Source organism: Serinus canaria, chromosome 2 (genome assembly GCF_022539315.1).
Source record: "Serinus canaria isolate serCan28SL12 chromosome 2, serCan2020, whole genome shotgun sequence".
NCBI classification, from domain to species: Eukaryota; Metazoa; Chordata; class Aves; order Passeriformes; family Fringillidae; genus Serinus; species Serinus canaria.
In genome coordinates, this window is record NC_066315.1 from 10,228,877 (window position 1) to 10,249,936 (window position 21,060).

A 21,060-nucleotide genomic window follows, 5' to 3' on the forward strand; every position below is an offset into this window, starting at 1 on the left:
AGGCATTTGTTGATTTTAGTGGATTGGGATTAAGTCCAAAATAAATATCTAATATACCAAACCACTTGCTTATTCTTCAACATTTGAAAATTACTTTGTATGCAAAATCGTTGTTTCTAATATCCCTCAGTTTTACAAAAGAGAGTCTCCTGCTACCAGATGCCCAGCAAATCTTTGGTTATGCCTATAATCTTGCACACTCATGAAGACAAATAAATGATAAGCAAAATATGGATTTTCTCCTACCAAAAACTTTGTCCTTACTCTAGCAGCTTCTCCCCATATTTTTGGATCACCAGCTCTGGAAGGCAGACATGAAATTAAACAGTCTTTTGTTTTTGCCCCATGTATGACCTATGTTGCTGCTCAGTCAAGACATTTTCACCTGTACCTTTCCTCTGTAAAAATAGAATAATTACCACTTTTAATCACAATTGTTGTAGGAGGGGAAGACTAAGAGTTCACACTCCCACTACACCGGTGATGAAAGATATGATTTAACAGCAGTTTAAATTGTAACCTAAATTTTAAGCTTGCAGAAGTTCACAGTATAATGGAGATCTGTCCAGGGACCCAAACTCTGCATCAATTTGCAAATCTGTATTTTAATGGTAGACTCCTATTTAGAACAAGAACAAAGCAAGACATTTGGAACTCTTTGTACTGCTCATATATACAGTTTTATACTTACTATAAAGAGTTACACGTTAAGAAACACTAGACCTCATATTATAAAGTACTCATAAATATGAAATTAAGCCTGTGTTTAAGTTCCCAAACCACCTAAACTCAGCATGAAAGCCACAAAAACTAGGACTGAGCCTAGCTTCTTCCTGCTTTTGAGCCTAAAATCTTTCACTGTGTATTGTGGAAGAAACAGAAATAGCCCCTTTTGGTCTGTGAGGCCAAAAGGCAGCAACCAGTAGCTGAGAAGTGGCAAGGATCAACTCTTTGAACCTTCTTTCCATTGCATTTAAGTGCACACAAAGTCCCAGCCAAGTGGTGGCTGATAGCAGGGATGGAGTTTAACCTGTTTGACTGTGCACTGGAAGGGCTGAGCACTACAGGTAGCCTCACTTGGGGTGAAGTACAAACACAAGGTTTAACAAGCTACTACTTGTCAGCTTTTAATTAGCAGCTCCCATCAGAGCAGCAGCACCCAACTGCAACCCATCTGCTTCAGTGCACAGTCCACATTACCAGTGAAGTTTTCAGAAGCATCATATTTTGCTTGGACTGTGGTGTTTAACAGCTACCACGTGGCAGGATTTGACTACCTTTGAGTATTTTCTGTGGGCAGGGAGAATTTCTAGCTAAACTTAGTACTTGATAGGATCTGCTAAACTGGATGCAAGCAGCAGGCCAGGAGGTTCCTTGGGCTGAATTCCTTGACGTGCTGCAAGGTGATTTTTGTTTATTTTGACTTGCAGTTCAGATGTCCATATCTAGCACTCTTGCAGCAGACAGCTGCACAGTGTTTGGTTCAGCCAAGTGTGTGCTGATGACTGGTGGCCTTGTTGTTGTGGCAGTGTCTGCCTTGCCACTGCGGTGCCACCGCTGCCACGCGCAGTGAGGCTGTGCTGGGGACCTGGGGAAGATAAGCCCTGCTGTGTGTCTTATCTTGTGTGCTCACAAGATAAAGCACAGGTTGTTGAGCTTGCCTGTGAGAAGTGTGGGTAACATTTGGCTCTTGAGGAAAGCTTCGCACAGTAGAGCAGTATACTTTTCAAAATGTGCTTAAGGCATTAAAGAGGGATTCAAAATACAAAATACAGTAAAACTATAAGCAGAGTGCATAAGGAAAAGTTAGAGAACTGAAAACTGAGAGCACAAATAGTTTTCTTTGAGTCCTGTGTGAGTGAGGGTGTGATGGAAGTGTGTGGGCTGGTGCATCAGCCATACAAAACTTTCTCTGTTAGGAGGATATTTCTTATGTTCTGCAGGTCTCATGAATGCCTACAAAACCTAAGGCAGATCCTGCTGGTATAAATTCCTAGATTTTCAGTCATATGTGTTTGTCAGCTTTTCTCTCAGAAGCTGTATCCCACCATAAACTTGCTAACAAAACATGACAGAAGTGGCATGGAGCAAGTAATTTTGTATGGACAGGGTGTGCCATAGCTAAATGAGCATAGTGCCCAGCAAATCAGACAAAGGAATTGAATGTTTACTTCAGCTTTTATCTTTTTCTTTCCAGGATTTTTAAATGAATGCTATAACAAAAGAGGAGAATGAGTAACATTTTCAAGCATTTATCTGTAAATGTACAATCCATTATTGTGGTTTTAAAGAGTCTCTTGACTTCAAATTTCTTTAAAAGACAGCATGGGTGAATCAGCCTCTTTCGATACTTAACCTCTCTGAGCCATAGATTTTTGCACATACTCACACGCACTGCATGTTTATGCTTGTTCTCTCCTGTGTGTGTGTGTGAACCCACACATAAGCAAATAATCAGGAGTGATAAATACAGATTTAAGACTCTAATGTATCTCCTCTTAAAATGCAAACTATTTGCATGAATAAGGTGCTCCTGTGGAGACGCTGGGAGGATTTTCTGTTGCTTGGAAGTAGCACTCAAAGGCATTGTATGAATTATTACCAGTGGGATACAAGTTTCCTTTAAAATATTGTAATAATATAAAAAACTGCTTATATTTTTGCAGGAGTGCAGGGAGTAGACTGTTGTGGTTAGTTTTACCATTGAGGTAGAGTGACTGCGATGAACAGCAAGAAATATGACACAATCTTTTAAACTTGTTCTGTAATGTAAAAAGACTATATTTTTTCTACACCATGCAATTAAAAGATTAAAATAACACGAAAGTAGTCTGGGCTTTTGGAAAAAAAACCCCATATTTTTGTATTTTTGGTAGTATGGTGTGTAAGAGCTGCTATTTCAGTAGTAGAGGGTCAACTCTTGAGTTTAACGAAAGTGCCCTTAAATAGTAAACCAAAGTTATGAAAGTGAAAGGTATATTCTTTGAAGGCAGAACACCTGCTAAAATTACTGTATCTTGAATATAAAAAAAGGAAATAATAGAACAGATGTGATTGCTGTGTCCCATGTGTGTCCCCATTGCTGTTATTTCCAGACAAACAGAGGGGAAGAGCCATGGCCGTGCCCTGTGTGCAGCAGTGGGAGCAGGAGCCAGCCAGCAGGGAGCCATCAGGGGGTACCCACATGGGTTCTGTTTTGGGGGGTAACTTCTTGCCCAGTGATGTGACATCCCTGCAGGGTGCAGGGATGGGAGGTGCATGCCTGTCCTGAGGGCTGTCAGCCATAGCCCAGGGCATGGCCTGGCTGTGTGCTTCAAGCCAGCACAGCACAACACAGATGGGGAGAGAGGCTGGTGGAGAGTTTGTTCTGAAAGCACATTCCAAAGGGAGCAGTGATCCCATAGGGCCTTTGCCACTCTGCAGCCACAGGGCTTCAGGAGCTTGTGGTTACAGTGCTCCTTCACTCTCCCTCTCCCTGCCTCCAGCATGGGCTTCTCCTGCCCTGGAGAAGTGGGAATTCCTGATTCCAAAAGGCGAGCCTTCCCTTTGGCTGCACAGCAGGGCCATGGCACCTTGCAGAGGTGGCAGGTGGCTTCCCCAGGACCCTGCCCTGTGCTGTGCCCTTGGGCACAGGTGTCATGGGGGTGTGAGAGAAAACCCCACTGTCCCCTGTGCTGGGTGTGATGCTGGCACTGCAGCCATATGCTGGGCTGCCAGAAACAGGGGCTATTTTTAAAGGAGTTGGGATTGCTAAATAAACTGAGAACTGGTCTGTAGTTTCACACTGCTATGGGGGTCAAGAAGGACAAACGCTTGCTCCTCACATGGGGATGTGATGCTGTGCAAGAGACCCTGTGTCCAGCTTGCTGGCTGCCATATCGTCTGACAGCTTTTGTACAGAGGGTTTGTGGAGGGCTGCAAGGAGAAAAATGATCTTTCAGTCATGTCAGTGTTAGGAAAGAAGTTTTGTGCTAAAACAATAGGTCTGTAAAGATTGTTGTGTTTTGTGTTCAGATCTAACTTCTTTTGTGCTTTACTCGATTTCTCTTAAAAATTAAGTTCTAGAAATAGTTATATGTTTCTCTAACAAATTAGCAGGTTTTTTTTTAAATTGCGGTGGCCTAATGTTCTGTGAAATGAATGCAGAGGATCTTACAGGGATGAAGTGTCTTTTCCTGCTGTTCCCAATAGAGGCTTTCTTTCTCTGAATCATTGTCAAGCGATGCTATCTACTGCTGTCACTCTTAGCTGTATGTCTGTCACATTCCTTCTTATCCTTCCTTCAAAACTGTATTCTTGGCCTTTTTTTTTTCTGGGAGATCCCTCTAGTTGCCCTTGCTTTAAACCCTAGAGGGAGAAGATTTCTAAAGCTGAAATGGGGGATTGGTGTGTGACCACACCACATCTTCTCATGTGCTGCTCTGTTCTGCCCTTCCCTGATATCTCCTGCAGCCAGGAATGCCTCATGGACCTGGGCATGTACCTCTTCACATCATCTTTTTTTTTTTTTCCCTTATTTTTTTCTTTAAATGGAAAAAGCATAAAGCATAATGCTTCTAGATAATTTCTTATCCCTAATAATAGAATGTTGCTGTTCATTTCATTGCACCTGTAAAGTTAGTGAGTGTCACCGAGCTTATATCTGATCTAAAACTTGAGAGCCCTCATTGATAAGTACCTGTAGGTCCCATAGACTTGAAAATTACATTGCTGCAACTGATGGAATACTCAAATCTATTTCATTTTTCTGAATTTGAGAGCAGGGACACTTTTAGTACTTAAATTCCCATCTTTAACATTGCACAGATGGTGAAACGTTTTTGCATTTTTTATATTATTTTGGGTTACTGAAGTTAATATTCTGCTAGCTACAAATACCCGCGTGCATACCACAGGGTTCATTCCGAGGACAGAGCTCTAAAATAAATTATAGACCTTGGTAGCACTCATAAATCAGTCATTTTTTCATTGAGAAAGTGGTGGCAATGGAAGAAAGTTATTTAGTGATCAAAATGCATCGTTAAGCTTTTAAAAAGGGATTCTGTGCCTGTAGTGGAGCTGTAGGCGATTTATGGCTTATCTGTACTCATTGCCTCCAGCTTTTGGAAAATTTGTAAACAAAGCCAGATGCTCATTATGTTCCTGTTCAGGGTTGGTTAGATGGGCAAATGCCATCAGAAGCACTTTGGCCCTGTTGGGTTTTAGCATGTTACAGAAAATGGAACTGTTCCAAAATATTTTTTTGGAGAGTTATCATCAATGAAAATATACTTCTGGTTTTTCCTCATAGAATGGACTTTTTTAAAATAGCTGTAAACGATAAGAACATGAAGGTAATACTCCAAGGACTGTGTTTTATGTTAAACTGTGGGTCCAGCTTTTTCTCTGTGTCAGAATTTGTGCTTATGCTGTATGATGTGGTCAAGTACCACTCACCCTTTTTAAGGGCTTCAGGCAATGCAGGAGGCTGTGGCAGCTTCAGACTGAGGTAGTTTTGCATTTTTACCAAATATAGGGAGCCGAGATAGGAAGTAAATTTGCAATTGATTTAATATATTTTACTGCTTGCCTTTTGTCTTCCGTTTCAATTACATGATGTGAAAGGGATTCTTGTAAAGTACTTTTTTTTCACTTTGTACTGCTTTTTAAGCACTTGAAAACACATTGTTAGATACAAGTCGAATGCCTATGCAACAATACATTTTTCCTTGTAATCATTTTTCATGTAATTTATTTTCTAGTTCTTGCTTAACTTTTGGTGAATTTTTTTTTTTTTTGTTTTTAAATTTCTTGGCTGCAGCTGAGCAGGTGAGCAGGTCATGGCACGCCTAACGAAGAGACGGCAGGCAGACACAAAGGCTATCCAGCACCTTTGGGCAGCCATCGAAATAATCCGGAACCAGAAGCAAATCGCTAACATTGACCGCATTACAAAGTAAGTGACCAGCTCCAAAACCAGTCTTGGTGAGGGGAAAGGTTGGTGCTATTAAAAGCCCTTTGGGACAGAGATAGTAAACACAGTGGGAGACTGTGAAACAGTTACATGCAGTTCTATGTTACTGATTCATAAATTATATATAAAAAAAATCAAATTTACCAAACTGAGCACCTGAACGTCCAAAAGTGAGGTTTAATTCATTGAATTGAGATCTTACCCTGTATTTGCTTTGTATAAGCATCTCTAGGAAATATGCAACATTTCTAGTACTTTAATTGAATTTAGCATTTTGGAGTTGATAGCTTGTTCAAAATACAAGAAACAGATATAACAGTTGAGGAGAAAATGGTAATAAAATCTACAAGTAGTTCATTTCTTTAGGAAAATGTGAGAGGCTGGGGTAGGACTTTTCCAGAAGGCAAAGAGAAATCTGAATTCTTAGGTTCCTCACATAAATAAGGAGCCATATTTGCCAAGATGTGCATAAGATGCTATTAAAGAGGTCATGAGATGATTATTACCTTTGATTAATACTGTCAAAATATTCATCAAGGTGTATTAGGTGCTGGATACACAAACAAATATATATTCTTTGTTCTGTGGAGTTTGCACTGTATAGAAAGGTCTACAATATTACTTGTAGTAGCCTCTGTAATAAAAACAGAGGGCTTTGTCTCTCTCTCTGCTTTGTCTGCATTTCCAGGCTGACATGTACGTCACATTTGTCAAAGTAATCAATATGAATAATTTAAAAGAACTAAAGTAACCAGTTGGCAACTCTTCAGTTGCCAGAACCAATGTGAACTGATAATGAAGGCAGAGAGTACTAACAAGGGGAGTTATAAACAGTGCAGGTGACTAACAGAGTGAAAATCATTATAACATGGCCCATGACAGTGGCCCACTGACAGAGTTTGGAAGTTCTGGGGTGGAAGTGACAGGCAAAACTGGCTTCATAAATGGAAGAAGTGTCACAGTTCAGGTTCTCCAAACATAATGAACAGGGAGGTGCAGAAAGAAAGATGATGTCCCAAGTGAATTAATGTGTACCTGGCTTCTGCAAGAAGAAAAATGGACCATCAAACTGAAAAGCACCTTTCCAGAGATATGGAATTCCAAGAAGGTTTGGAAGGAGATGGTATTTTAGGGAATTGCACTTTTGAGGTCATAGTGGAGTTCTAGAATGCATTAAAACATATATATTTTCATGATGTCTCCAAGGAGACGAGTGGGTAAACTAATGCTATACACTTTCCATTTTAACATTTCAAATTACTTGCTCTAGGCTACATATTAGCTGAGTTTGTTAGCTGTTTGTGCTCTTTTAGATGTAATAAAGGGAGACAGGCACGTCTAGCTGGGAATTCAACCCACTCTTATGAGAGATGCCTAGTTTAAGATAGTGGGAAAAACATTTAGCTGGGTAAAGTTAGGTCAGACAAATCATTACAAACAAGGTTGGGAAAACAAATAGATGCTAGAAAAAGAAGTACTGCTCTTGGTAATTGAGGGGTAGCTTGATTTTTTTTTAAAGTCTAGGTCCAGATTGTATGACTCATTTCCAATCAGAAGAAAAATAAGTGACTAAACAGAAATGCAAGAAGCCTTAGTACTTTGAGGGAGATGAACAAGGTGTTAGCAGTGAAGAGTAATCTAAAAAGTGTTTGGGCATTGTAAATTCTCCCCATGCACATCAGTGACAAGAGTGATGAACACTGATCTAGTTTCTATTATGTGACATTCCTAAAGAGATAACTTTTGACAAGGAAATGATAAAGACCTTTGAATTGCAGTATGGCACCACTGGTTGATGAAGAAACACATAGTAAATGAGTATGCATAATACATAATATTAAAAAAAAAAGTTTCAAAATTACCATGGCATCAGAATATCTCTTCTGATGAAAACTGAGCAGCTAATATATTCTTCCAGGCTCAAAATCATTTGGCCAGATCAACTGCAATTCCTTAAAGGATCAATCAGTGTCTGGGCATACAGGCAAACATACAAATACTAAGAATTTTTAAAACCAGTGGTCAAAATTAAAAATTATGAGCATTTGTACATAGTTGGAGCTATAAGGAATGTTTTACTATTTGTGCTAGTAACATTTTTTGGAAGTGTTAGTACCTCTTGGGATTGACAGAAAGTAATAATGACAGTGACATTATGGAAGTATGTCATATTCCTGAGTAAGAATACATAAAACCAGCAAGAGAATATATTTTTTTAATAAATCCATGTTTAAGGTAAGTAACTGTCTTCCTATGTGTCATGTACTGGATGACAAATGGGTACTTTCAGATAACTGTACATGTTAAAAAGATGATTCATGATTTGGTTTTTGAATGGATTTTCTTTCCTCCTGATTTAAGCATTCATTTGCTGCTAGAGACAGGTTGTCCTGTGAATTTTGTGACCTGTTAGTCTAAATACCTTTATAGCAAATTGCTATGAAGAACTGTTTCTTTCTTCATTGCATGGTTTGTTACTTTTAAGCAAATCTATTTGTTGGCTTTTCTCCTAATGTGCATTCAGCATGGTTGTCTCCCTCTTCTTTATATATTCTTGATTATTTAATTCATTCTTACTTTTCTTACTCTTCTGGTGCTGAGTAGAAGATAATGTACATCTCAAGGAACGTTTTAATGACCTCAGAGGAAATGTTCATAATACAAAAAGACGATTCATAGTTTATAGGTTATGAACTGTTCCAACTCAATATGCAAAACAGACAAATTTATATAATACATGCAAGTATGCAAATTGTTACCTGTACATTTTAAGTATAATTGAAAGATTACTTGTGTAAAGGAAGACTTCCAGAAGGTACTGTCAATGGAGAGTAGACAAGAAAAATCTACAGAACTAGGCACACATTTTCTGTAGAGAACATAAGGAGTAGGAGGATAGTGTAGGAGGAGCCTAGAGCACTAGAAGGTACTTCTGATATTATCAGGAAAAACCTATAAGGAAAGAGGCCCTTTAATTAAAAGTAGAAGAGATCAAGTGTGCTTTGCTTTTTAAATTGATGAGGGGGAAAGGCAAGAACAGAAAAATGCATGATTAGAAGTGATTGAAAACTATCTTACATCAAGGGAAGAGTCACTTGGAAAATTTGAATATGCAAGTTAGAGCCTTTAAGAAATTAATTAGTAAGCTTTTTGAACTTCAGGCAGGCTTTTTAGAAAAGCCATTGCATGCAGAGAAGTAATAAGAAACATAAGAAAGGTGTCTGTTTGGTAAAGAATTAAAAACGCAGTTTGAAAATGGCAAGAATATGACAGAGTTAATTGGAGTATTATATAAATACTTGAGGCATTGGTAGGGAAGAGATCACACTGCACAGACTCAGTATCTCAGGAAAAAATCCCTCAACAAATCATCATATGAAGGGGATTCTGCAGTTTTACTGATTTCCTGTGAGGGTACATTATAGTTGGAAATGCACTTTCCATGAGTTGGAGAGAATCATTCTTCAGTAACTGGAAAGCTGAATGAAGGACTGAAAACCAATCCTAACAAGAAGCAAGAGTGATGTGACTTTAAAGCAATTAGTGCTTTGAATGCAAACTACCTTTGGAAGAGGACTTTAAAATATATATTTAAGTTCCTACTTTTGTACATAAGCTTCAGTATCTTCAGTGCATTTTTATTTAATGATAGAGCTCACTTGAAGGCAGTGGTAGCATTTCTGTAAAGGTACAGAAAATAAATATTCTCACCTGGCTTATATTGTCACAAGGCATCTCAAGCCAATGAATTGCCATAGTTTACAATTTGACTACAAGAACTAGCTAATATTTCTAAATCACCACATTTCTTAATAACAAAATTGCATTTCTAAGAGGCATTTATCAAGAAATATGACTTCTTTTTCTGTCTAGACTTGATATTAAGTTAATTTGACCCTAGTGTATCAATTATTTAAATCAGCATTATTGGTATTAGTTATGCTGTAGGCACTAGTAAAGAAATGACTTTCCATATCCTGTGAATTCTCTGTCAAGAGTGCAGCCTGACAAATTGTTCATCCCTAAATTTTGTTAAAAATTATAACTATGCTTTGACTTCCTGTTTTTTCCTCATTATCTTCCATCTGTTCTGGTTTTGGGGTAACCTCAAGAATTGATTCTATGGAATAAAATGCCTTAAAATGCACTGGGGAAAAGGCATGCATATCTAGATGAGTAGGATAAATTATTGACATTCAGTTGCATAGCAGATTGGTAAGTATTTCTGTACAGACATGTTTTTTAAAGTTCTCTTTTTGGCTATTCCAATCCTCCAGTTCATTTATAGTGTTTTCTCCATAATTCCCTTACAGGTAATTGGACTCCTAAGATTTAATTAAGTATTAATTAAATATATACCTCTTTTCTCACAAAATATTTGGTTTCCTCAGTAGCAGTATATGAACATTTCATAATCTTTATGATTAGTTCATAGTTCATTAGCTATTAAATTAATGTTATTAACATACCCAGTTGGCAAATCTGGTATTCTAGAACTATTATTGGCAGCTTTACAGATTTTTTTCATTGTAAACAGATAATTATTCTGGTTTCTAAACTATTCCATGAAGACTAATGTAAGGAACCAAAACATATGTCTTCTGCACATCCTTACTTTTTTTCTCTCTCCCTTTGCTGAGAGAATTTTTTTCTCTCTCTCCCTTTGTTGCATTTCATGATTTATTAAGTTGATTAGCTTCTCTTTCTGTCTCATATAGGCTGTGTCTATTCTATCTCCATGCACCGTGGCAGGGAATGCCCTGGCACTCTCTGGAGCAGTTATGCTGGGGCTACACCTCCTTGCCTTTGGCTCACAGAGTGTTTCTTTGGCCCTGGCATATTCTTTGTTTGTTTTGCATGTGTGTGTGGTTCCTCAGTTCAAAGTGCCAAAAATAACACAGCCCACAGCAATGCTGCTCTTGAAACCTGAAGACAGAGCCATGATAGTTCCAGTGCAGGCAGCTGAGGATGCACAGCGTGCTGCAGCAGGGCTGCTGCCCTTGGCACAAGGAGCTGCTGTTGGCATCCTTCCCTTTTGGGTTCTCTGTCTTGAGCAAACCCACCCCTGGGCCATGCTTTGCTTTTGCCTTGGAGGAAGAGCTTGTCTTTCTCCAGAATGGAGCCTGAGAGTAAGTTAGTTTGGGAATGAAACCAGGAGTGGCTGTAGGACACAGGGTAGAGGTATCACAGCTGTGGGGGGATGAAGCTGATGGATAGACCACTAGCTAGGATATGCTATAATTAAAATATAAAACTTTATATTATTTTCAAATAAAGTGTTACTGAAACCATCCATTTCATCAGTCAGAAAGCTGTTTTACCCCATTGGTGATACAAGAAAATATTGTTTTTTTCATTAATAGATACATATTTTATATGTAATATATGTATAATAGATACATATATATATTGTTTTTTCTTCTTTTTTAATTGCCTTTCAGATAGGATAATCCAGTCCTAGGTCCTTAAATGATCACAGCTGTTTTTCCTGTATTAGTTCTGTGGACTCATTCTTGCTGTATTGTAATTTAATATAGGTGCAGCCAAGTCAGAGCATCAAACAGGAATGAGCAGATCCCAAGCCAGTGTCAAGTAGGCTCTGTTAGCTCTGTGCAGACTGACATTAATCAGCATTGATGGGATAGCATGCCAGAAAGGAATCACTCACTATGAAAGATTACTGTAAAATAATGAGATTTTCTGGTCCCCACAGTTGAGATGGAGTTGGTAAGAGTTGTAGATTGAGTATGTGACCCTCTCAGTTTGACATTTGGACCTAGGAGGGGGATTTCCTCTCCAAATATCAGTCTTTGGAATTTTTCTAGTCAATGTCTGAGAAGAGTTGAAGTTCATATATCTGGTTTTGTTGCCCTAATTCTTTTGCTGTTCTTTTTCTAGGCTGTCTAACATAAAACAATTTATAGAAGCAGTGATTAAAGTTGAGAATGAACAATTTATTCTCAGGTGCAGAATAAACACAACCGAGTATAAATAAGAAAATGAGCAATTTGAATGGATAGAGAAAAATCACACAAGTATATAAATAAGAATATGTGATGAAATGGCAAGAAAAAAATGGAAGAACAAGATTCCTACAGAGTTGCTTGTCTGAAGCTTAGATACTTAGTAGAAAAAAATCTGTTACTATTCATAGTACTCCTGATGAAAATTTAAGTCTTCCTAGTATTCTGCATATTGCAACTAAATAGTCATGCAGAAACAAAAATAGTAGGCCATAGGAAAGATTAGAAGAGCAGATGACTCTGGATTTACAATGAGATAGTCCTGTTGTTAAACTTTGTATGAACAGAAGAGGTATTTTACCACCTGATATTTCTTTGGTTGAAATACAAGCTTAGAAGTAGGTTTTTTTTTGCTTTGTTGCTTTCTTAACCTTTGTCAAGCCATTCCCCTAAAATATCTGTCTTTTTGTTGCTGGAGAGCAGGCTTATCTGAAAGCAGCTGTTTGAAGCAGAACATCCTCCTGTTATGGAGGAGAAAGCACTGATCACTCCAGTTCACTTTTTACCTGAGTTACTGGCTCCTTTTCCATAGCTGTACATCATTTTCATGTATGTTTTTACTGTGACTATTTGAAGCAAACAGTGTTATTGAAGCCCTGGCCAGTACACTGGAGATTTTTTATTGTGCTATGCAGTGTAATAGCAATTCCTAGTTATGCAAGGATAAGCAGAAGTGTGGAGTCCAAGGTCCAACAATAAATGCAGGACACTTCCTCTGCCGTGCACAAAGTTGCTTCCAGAGGCAGCCTGTCTATGCAATGCTCACCTGTGAGAAAACTGACTTCAGTCTGTATTGGACTGGAAGAAGTATAGATAATATGCATTACAGAATACATCACTGAGGGGTGACAGGGTAGAAAACTCTTATTTTTCAATACCTCCTCATGTGTTTTCTGTCACAGGCACTTTTTTCTGTCTGACTCCACTATGTCAATCTCCATTGTAATTTCTTTTACATTCCTTCTCTGTTTCTTATTATAAACTTCAGCTACTTCTTTAAGCTCCTAACCAGTGTCTGATTTTTCAGTTTTCAGATGACTGTTTTTATGTTAAATCAAGAGAATAAACTGAGTTTGGAGTTTTAAGGCCTGTAAATCCTTATTCAGAGATCATACTGCAGAAAACAAAAGCCCTCTCTGCTTTTTCAGCAATGTTTTGAGTGATTTAGTTAAAAATCATCATATTGATAAAACAAAACCAGTCTAAAAATGATCATTTGATTCCCTAGTAACAGAGTTTTTAGTACAAGTACTACTTTGGTCATATATAAAAATTGTATTATGGGTGCATAACTAGCAGTTACAAGCATAGCAATACATTGCAGAGAAATATGCTGGACACCAAAATGTGTCCAACTTGACTTGTTTGACACAATAATTTCTTATACTGATGGCTTTGCAGTGAGTTAAATGATGGATTTAGGTTAAGTTTGTTTTATATTTTCAAAAGTTCAGTTATATTCTATAAAGGAACCAAGAGAACATTGAGAGCTGCATATGTGCAGAAAAGTATGGGGGTTCTCCCCTACTTACTATTGCATCATAACACAGTTTTGCTTGTAAATTTGTACTGAGACTGACCAATGAGGTACTATTTACCAAGCTGAAAATGATTTTTAATACCCAGGTTAAAAAAAAAGTTTAAAGAAAAGTGAGAAACTAAGCTAAACACTTTTTGTAAAAATCTTAAGAATGAATGAAAGATTGTGATTTAATTGCACGGGGGGTGTTCACAATCTCATAGGTTCATTGAATTTCACCTGTATTCCCTGTACGTGATAAATCCACCATACAACTTTTACCTATCCATTTATAGGGTGTTTAATCTTAATTTTGTTGAAGATTTTGGAATTATTTTTTGGTGTGGATATTATTTAGTTTTAATATTGCTCATATTAATGGTTCGTTGTAAGTGCTGCCTTTAGACATAATTGACTAAAGAGACTGGAAACAGGGATTGCAGGAAAAAATGTAAACTTTTCTTGTAAAAAGCCTATGAAGAACCTATCTACATTTACTCTGAGTAGTGGTAGAATTAAAATTGCTAAATTAGTAGATTTGGTTGAAGTATTATCTTGAGTTTATAACGTATATTAATAATTACTCTTTTTCCCATTGAGCTCCTTTGTTGATACAGTTTATTTCTCAAATTTGTGTAACAATTCTATTAAATCATGTTAATTAAACTGGTTAAAGGAATGCATAAAAAGAAGTCCACGTGTATTAAACAGTGTTATTTGTAATTTCTTAGGGATGATTTTTCCTTCAACTTGGTACTGACACATTGTCCCCTGTTGCCTCCTGAATTGCTGGGTCTGCGTTCCAGTGCTGGCTGTCAAAGACTAATTCAGTGCCTGGTGTGGAAAACTCTTCACCAGGGATGGCCAGATTGCTTCAGCCTTGCTGCCATTTTTCTTGCTTTATGCAGAATACAGGGAAGGGAAAGGATGCTGTAGCTGGCTGTGCTATATACCTGTAAGGGTTTAGCATAAATGGGTATTTTGTTGAGGACTAGAGCTTGAGGTGGAGTTTTTTGTGTATTTGCTTTGATCAGAAATATTACTGTAGGCACATCTTGCTCCTACAGTGCATTCTACAAAAAAACAAATAGGTGCTCAGATGTTCTGACAAATTTTGCTTGATCAGTTTTCCTTATCTGGTAATTCTTAGGAATGCTCTTACAGGGTATTGCTAGAGTGGCATTTTTCTGTCTCAGAGGTCAATGTTCTTCATTGATTCAGTAGGGGAAGTCATCTCTGGGCTGAGCATGAGTATGGTAAATAAAATGATTCATACTAACAGCACAAACACATTGTTAATAACCACAGCCATACTCCTTGTTTGATGTTTGTTAATAAGTGTGTGCTCATTTAAACTCTCCTTATTAAGTGTTCCCATAAAAGCTGCAATATTCAATTTTTAATACAATGCATGCAAAATATGAGCTCCAGTAGGAATATTGAGAAGGAAGGGGATGGAACTGATTTGAAAATCACTATCCCATTTTCATGTACTCCACAGTCCTTTTAATATTCATCTTGAAATTGTATAAGTTTACACAGAAAAATACTGAAAAGGCTAACTTTATTTCTCATTATTAAAAGCAGACCAATATTTATGTCACAACAATTATGTTTTTTGCTCAAATCATAACATCTTTGTAATATTTGAAAGTGGAACTTCTAGCTTATGTTTGGTTTCTTTGCTGTAAATAGATGTGACTTTCTATTAGAAGTAAGAGATAAAAATGAGTGAGAGATGGCCATTTAACAGCTTGTTATCTGACCTGAAGTGCTCATCAAGGCTTTCTCTGTAATCAGTGGAGAGAGAATGATCTCCAAAGCACTACTCATACCATCTATTTTAGGCTGTGGTTTCATATTCCCATTCATATAAACAATATCATCACCAAGAGCAGCAGCCCTGCCCTGATGGCTTTTCCAGGCGCTGTGCTGTTCCCTAGATGGCAATAAGGTGAACATTTGTGTGACAGAGTGATGATTCTGAAACTCAGCTAGACTGAAAGAAATCTAAAAAAAAAAAAAAAAAAAAAAGCACACACAAAAAACCAACCCCAAAAACAGAAAGAGAAGGATTTTGACCCAGATAAGAATGGAAATTAAATGAGATAGAGAGCTCTAAAAAACTGAATCATTAAAGCATTCAAATCTTCATTTTTTAACATGTTTTGAATTGCGATGGTGGATATGAGCTGACTTAATATTTCATTTGCAAGGTATTAGCTAGGATGTTACACTCTGAGTCATGTAATACTTTGTCTCTTTAGTGCATCCAAAGAAAGGAGCTGGGTGGAGCAGTGGCCCTGCAGCTACAGAACATTTGTCCCTGTGCATGCAGTGCTCCTGAATGATTAGTGCTCGTTTGCCAGTCATGCTCAGTGCACACACGTGCATTACTAGCAGTGTCACACATGAGCTTTTAGGGCTCTACTTCCATTTTAGGAAAAATGGAAGTAGAGCCCTTTTTTAGATAACTTCCACCATAAAAAAGTGGTGGCAAGATTTTTCTGGATATGGGTTGAATGTCTTGGTATTGAAATTATTTGCTTTTCATGGTGGGTTACACAATCTAAAGTGTATAGAGAAATTGTAGGAGTGGGAGTTTAAATTACTGAATCAGAGAATTACCTGGGTTAACATTACTGTGCTTTTTACAGAAATGACCCAGGTGATTACCATTATAGGTGCATGCATGGTGCCTGAGATATCTAAAGCATGCACAAACAAAATCACTCCTTAGCAGAGTGAATTTAACTGAACTGCTGGATTTCACTGTTGCACTATCAAGTTTATGCATTCTTTTTGTTTTACAAAAACATTGCACAAAATTAGTTTTTGCATTTGTGCAAATTCTGACTTTATCTAGACTACAAAGGAGAGATGAAACAAATTTTAAAAACATTTCCTGCTTGGGTAGTATATGTGTCTTCAAAATGAATGTAGCAGATACTGATGTCAGAGGGAAAAGTAAATGCATGATTTCTCTGTAATCCTTGGAATTTTGGACCGCATAAAATGTGGATCATGTAAGAAATATTTTATTGCAGAGGCAGCAGTGCTGGCAGTGCCTGCGTGGTCTGTGCATGTGCTGTGGGTATGTGGAGTGCAGTGGAAGTCAAATGCAGCCTGTTCATTTACCTGCATCTCATTGTGGAGTACAAATACACAGCAAGAACATTATGCTTTGGTTGTGTTTGTCTTGGTGAATATAATCCATACCTGAAACTTCAGAAAGTGTAAACACATCAAAAAGGATCCTAGAAAACAAAAGCAAGCTGCTCTGTCCCCACTGTAGCCAGTTCCTCTTCTCTGTGTGTCTGTGCTGTCTTCAGCTCTCAGACCAGCTCTCAGTTGCTGTCAAACAGGGAATATCTCTGTCAAATACCCACAATGTTTAGCCTGTGTTTTATCGGAGTTGATTGGTAGCAGGGTGCTACATGGTAGAAACAGGCAACCTGAACTTCAGAGCTGAGACCTTGAGATACAGCTGTGAGCACAGATCTTCACCTGGCTTTCCACAAGGAGAGCTGATGGATTCCTGGGATTTGAGCCTGTGTATTTCAAGTTCTTAGGTCATGGAGCTGTATTTCTTTAAAAAAAAAAATCACAGCCATCTCTTCAACTTTTCTTTTCAGTATGACCAACTGGCCTATTCTTTGCAAATTACTTTTAAAAAACTCTTAAAAGAAATGTGTGGGCCTTCTATAAAATAGCTGTCATACCCTGAAACTGAAGCAAAAGGCATCGTTTCTCACTAGGGGTAGGAAGACAGTATAAAACTCAGAACAGATTTTTGGCTGCTTTCCTTCTATTTTATCTATTATTCCTTAAGGTCTGTCCCTGAATCTAGGACATGTTTATGTACCTGTAGGTAACATTTAAAATTAATGGCAGACTTTCCATTGAGTTTAATGGGGTCTGCTGTATTTTCTCAGATCTCAATTTTATCAGATCTCAGTTTATCAGACCTCAAATTTATCAGTTCTCAACTTATCCCTGGATGAGTTGCTCAGCAGAGTCTGCTGGCAGCAGCAGGCTGCTGCTTCCCTTTGCACTGGGGAGGGTGGAGGATCCAGCATAGAGAGAGATAATTGATCAGACCAAGATTACAGAGTTTGCCATGAAAATTAACATCTACCTGCACTTGCTGCACTGTTTTATTTTTGCAGTTATTTGCAATATGTACTTTATTTCAGTCTTGTATAAGCAAGATACCCTTGCTGTAACATTTTTTCAGTTATTTTCTTTTGATTCAGTTGAGGTGGCTGAAAATGTAATTCCTTATGAGTTCAGGAAAAATGAGGGTTTTTTTTAAAACCTATTCCTTCCTTCCTTCCTTCCTTCCTTCCTTCCTTCCTTCCTTCCTTCCTTCCTCCCTCCCTCCCTCCCCTACACTACAGCAGTGCCCATTTAAACCATTTTCTGCCTCTCAGTAGACCACAGATGCCTTCAAGAGGACTCTTTGGGAGCAAAGTTGGATATTTTTCCCTGCTGTATTTTGAAGCCATATAGATTTGACTCTTTGAGACAGGCTTTACCTTTGTGCTGTGTCTTACAGAGCACCAAGCAGGAATTGTGAGCTGTGTGACAGCTGTAGGTGATAAGTTCACCATCTGATCCCCTGCAAGGACTGGCTACTTCTGTGTCTATTTTGCTCCCATGGTGATCTCAGCTTTAGAGTCTGCTTCCTCCACACCCCTAAGATCAAGCCAAACTTCCTTCTTTAGTTTTAAGGTGTGTTATGAAGCACAGATTTTGGTTTTTATAGAAAGACATTATGAACACTGGATAATTTGAGGAGAGCATTGTGAAATTTTAGGAGTGAATTGGTGATATGCTGACAGACTTTGGTGTTTCTGGAATGTCCTACATATTGGGCAGGCAGGTGATTTAAAGGTGGATCAGGTACTCCTGTGGTCCAGTTTGTGGAGCAAAGGGAGGTGGCAAGATCCAGTTGTCAACTGGTAGGGCATGAGGTGGAGGGGATTTTGTTGCTGTGAAGAGAAAGGCTTGTAACAGGTTTCCCTGCACATCTTTCCTCCCCAGCATTCAGCCTGGCTCAGGTGAGGTGTGCAGCAGGTGGCTGTGTAGCCCCTCTGAGAACTGCTGGAGGCCCCCCCTCCATGTGTGCTGACCCCTTGGCCTCTCCCTATGGTGTCTGAGAGGTGGTCAGGCTTTAGGATGGGTAATATAATATAATATAATATAATATAATATAATATAATATAATATAATATAATATAATATAATATAATATAATAATCTGAAGAATATTATGATATTTTATTGGTATTTACACCTGACTGCTGTTCATCTGCAGTCCTGAAGAGGTTTGAAATTGCTGTCTCACGTTTCTCTGATTGGCATTTTGTGACTAAATACAGATGAGCATCACATCCATATATTATCTACAAGTCTATTAATGATTATCCTCTGTGAGTCTCCTCTAAAGGCTTTCTTTTGCCATCAGACAGATGCACACTTCTGTTAGGTATATATGCCCAGGCACATGTGCATCTACCTGATTCTGTTGGTAGTATTTTGTTTCTGAAGGTCACCACATTTAAATGTACATTTGGTGGTATGGCAGTGAGGTTTGCTTAAGGGTGGTAATGAACAAACTCCATGCTAAAGATCCTTATCCTTTGCTTTCCAAGTGGTGTTGCAGTAATTGAAAACATACATTACTAGGCCCTTAGAAGCTGATTTCAAAACTGTAATTTTGCTAGATTCTTCTGTGCTAATGTCAAGGAGATCTGCATTGCCAGTTCCTAAATGGAGAAAATACTGACCTATAAACACTGATTTTCAGCAGCAGTTCAGTTGCTTCTGTATTCTGCAGACAAGCAGCATCATTTGGTGAGATTTTGAATTTAGCATGCAGATTATCAGGCCTAACCTCCACTTTTCATTAGAAAGACCTTCATTTTATATAGTAGGGATTAGCACAGTTAAATTGTATTTTGAAATCGTTCCTTCAGCCCTCTCTCTGATTAGGGCTGGTTTTCTGATTGAGAGGATTTTACTTTGTCTCTGTGCCTTATTCTCACTCATTTGAGAGTATTTGCTTTAGTTCTTGGGGCTGGGTTGTATTGGACTCCCAAATCTCTTGGTATGGGACTGGGCAAGAGCCTAACAAACCAGTATTCCTTCAACTCCCACTTTCCAAGGTAAGGCTAATCAGCTTTTGTTGAAAACAGCAGTCAGGGATTGCTTTATCTCCCATACTTGTTTTTGAACTAGTTGGTGCCAGATGCTTTGGTGCATGCAGAGCCAGGACTTGCACTCCATGGATTAGTGGTGTCATTTCTGCACAAAGGCAAAATTTCAATATTGTTTTTCCCTGATCTAATAATGAGGCTGATGTAGTAGTTGGGACTCCAAGCATCATGCTTTCTGTCTCTGAGCTGGACTTTAACTCATTCTGTGTTTTCAGCATTTTTCATGTCCCTGACAGTTTTTCACATTTCATTATTAAAGAACTTTAACTTTTCTGATTTGAGTCCTGTGCCTTAGTCATGTCTTTGCTTACCTGCTGTCCTTCTGGCTGAAAAGAAACAAGATAAGTTCTCATCCAAACCCTACAGTGTTGTTTCCTATTCTTTGGGAATATCTGGTCATGTACACTTCACAGGTTTTAATGAAGTAAAAATCTGGGAGAGGGTGCATTTTTCTAACAGCAGTTTTACTCTTTGAAGTAAAGCCATTCTCTTTACATGTGTGTTCTTTGCTATGAAAGCTGATAGCATTTTATTTTAAAAATAGAAAACATAGCCCTTGTGACTCCCCAGTGGCACAGTCTGAACATTGACTAAAGTACTCTTCAAAAGCCACTGGGAATTCACTACTCCTGATTTACAGCTGGAGAAAATGGGGAGATAGTTTAGTTGGTAGCAGTACTTTCACTCTGGTGGAGAACACAGATTGGATTTGAGAAATGGATGATTCTGAGCCTTGTGCCTCTTTTCACTAGTGCCCAACCTGCATCAGTGGAAATAGGCAGATTAAACCTCTTAGCTGATCAGAGTTGGTTTAAAGCTTTTTGGTTTGTATTATATATCTGTTCTGTTCAGAGACAAGAGTGAGAAATCATGAAACCTGTAGCTTACATTTAAGAATTTGGAAGGGCTGTGTTTCTAGAACTAGGGATAGTGCACTGCAAAATACATGGATTCTTCTGCAGGATACCCTGAGGGTTATGGCACTGGGTTAATACCTGATTTCTGTTCTCAGACCTATAGCAGCACACCATATAAGTGTTGAGTAATCACTTCTGTGCTCAGAGTCTGGTTTGTTCTGTCAGTAAAATGGGAACAATGCTAGTTAGCCTGTTCTCTGTATTTTGAGACCTGTTAAGGAGTTGAATTAGTTACAGACACGTGAATGCTGTGCCTCTGTCAGGGATGTTGTTAGCACTGAGTTAAAAATGGAGATTTGGTGGAAAAAGAGTAACATTAGCAAATGTTGAGAAAGATAATTTGCACTTCAAAAAGCTAGTTGTGTTTGCATAAATATGTCCATATGTGCACATACACATGAAATACATGTAACATGAATATATAAGC

At 38.2% G+C, this 21,060-nt stretch overlaps 1 protein-coding gene across 6 annotated transcripts in view; it reads left to right on the plus strand.

Annotated features, from left to right (window-relative positions):
• The window catches only part of ZMYND11 (zinc finger MYND-type containing 11), a 105,305-nt gene that overhangs the window by 38,251 nt on the left and 45,994 nt on the right, over window positions 1-21,060 (plus strand). For all 6 annotated transcript variants that reach the window (XM_050970377.1, XM_009085810.4, XM_009085811.4 and 3 more), the window contains one exon: window positions 5,801-5,935. In XM_050970377.1, the coding sequence (XP_050826334.1) occupies window positions 5,820-5,935 (116 nt within the window). In that variant the 5' untranslated portion in view covers window positions 5,801-5,819. The remainder of the gene's footprint in view (window positions 1-5,800; window positions 5,936-21,060) is intronic.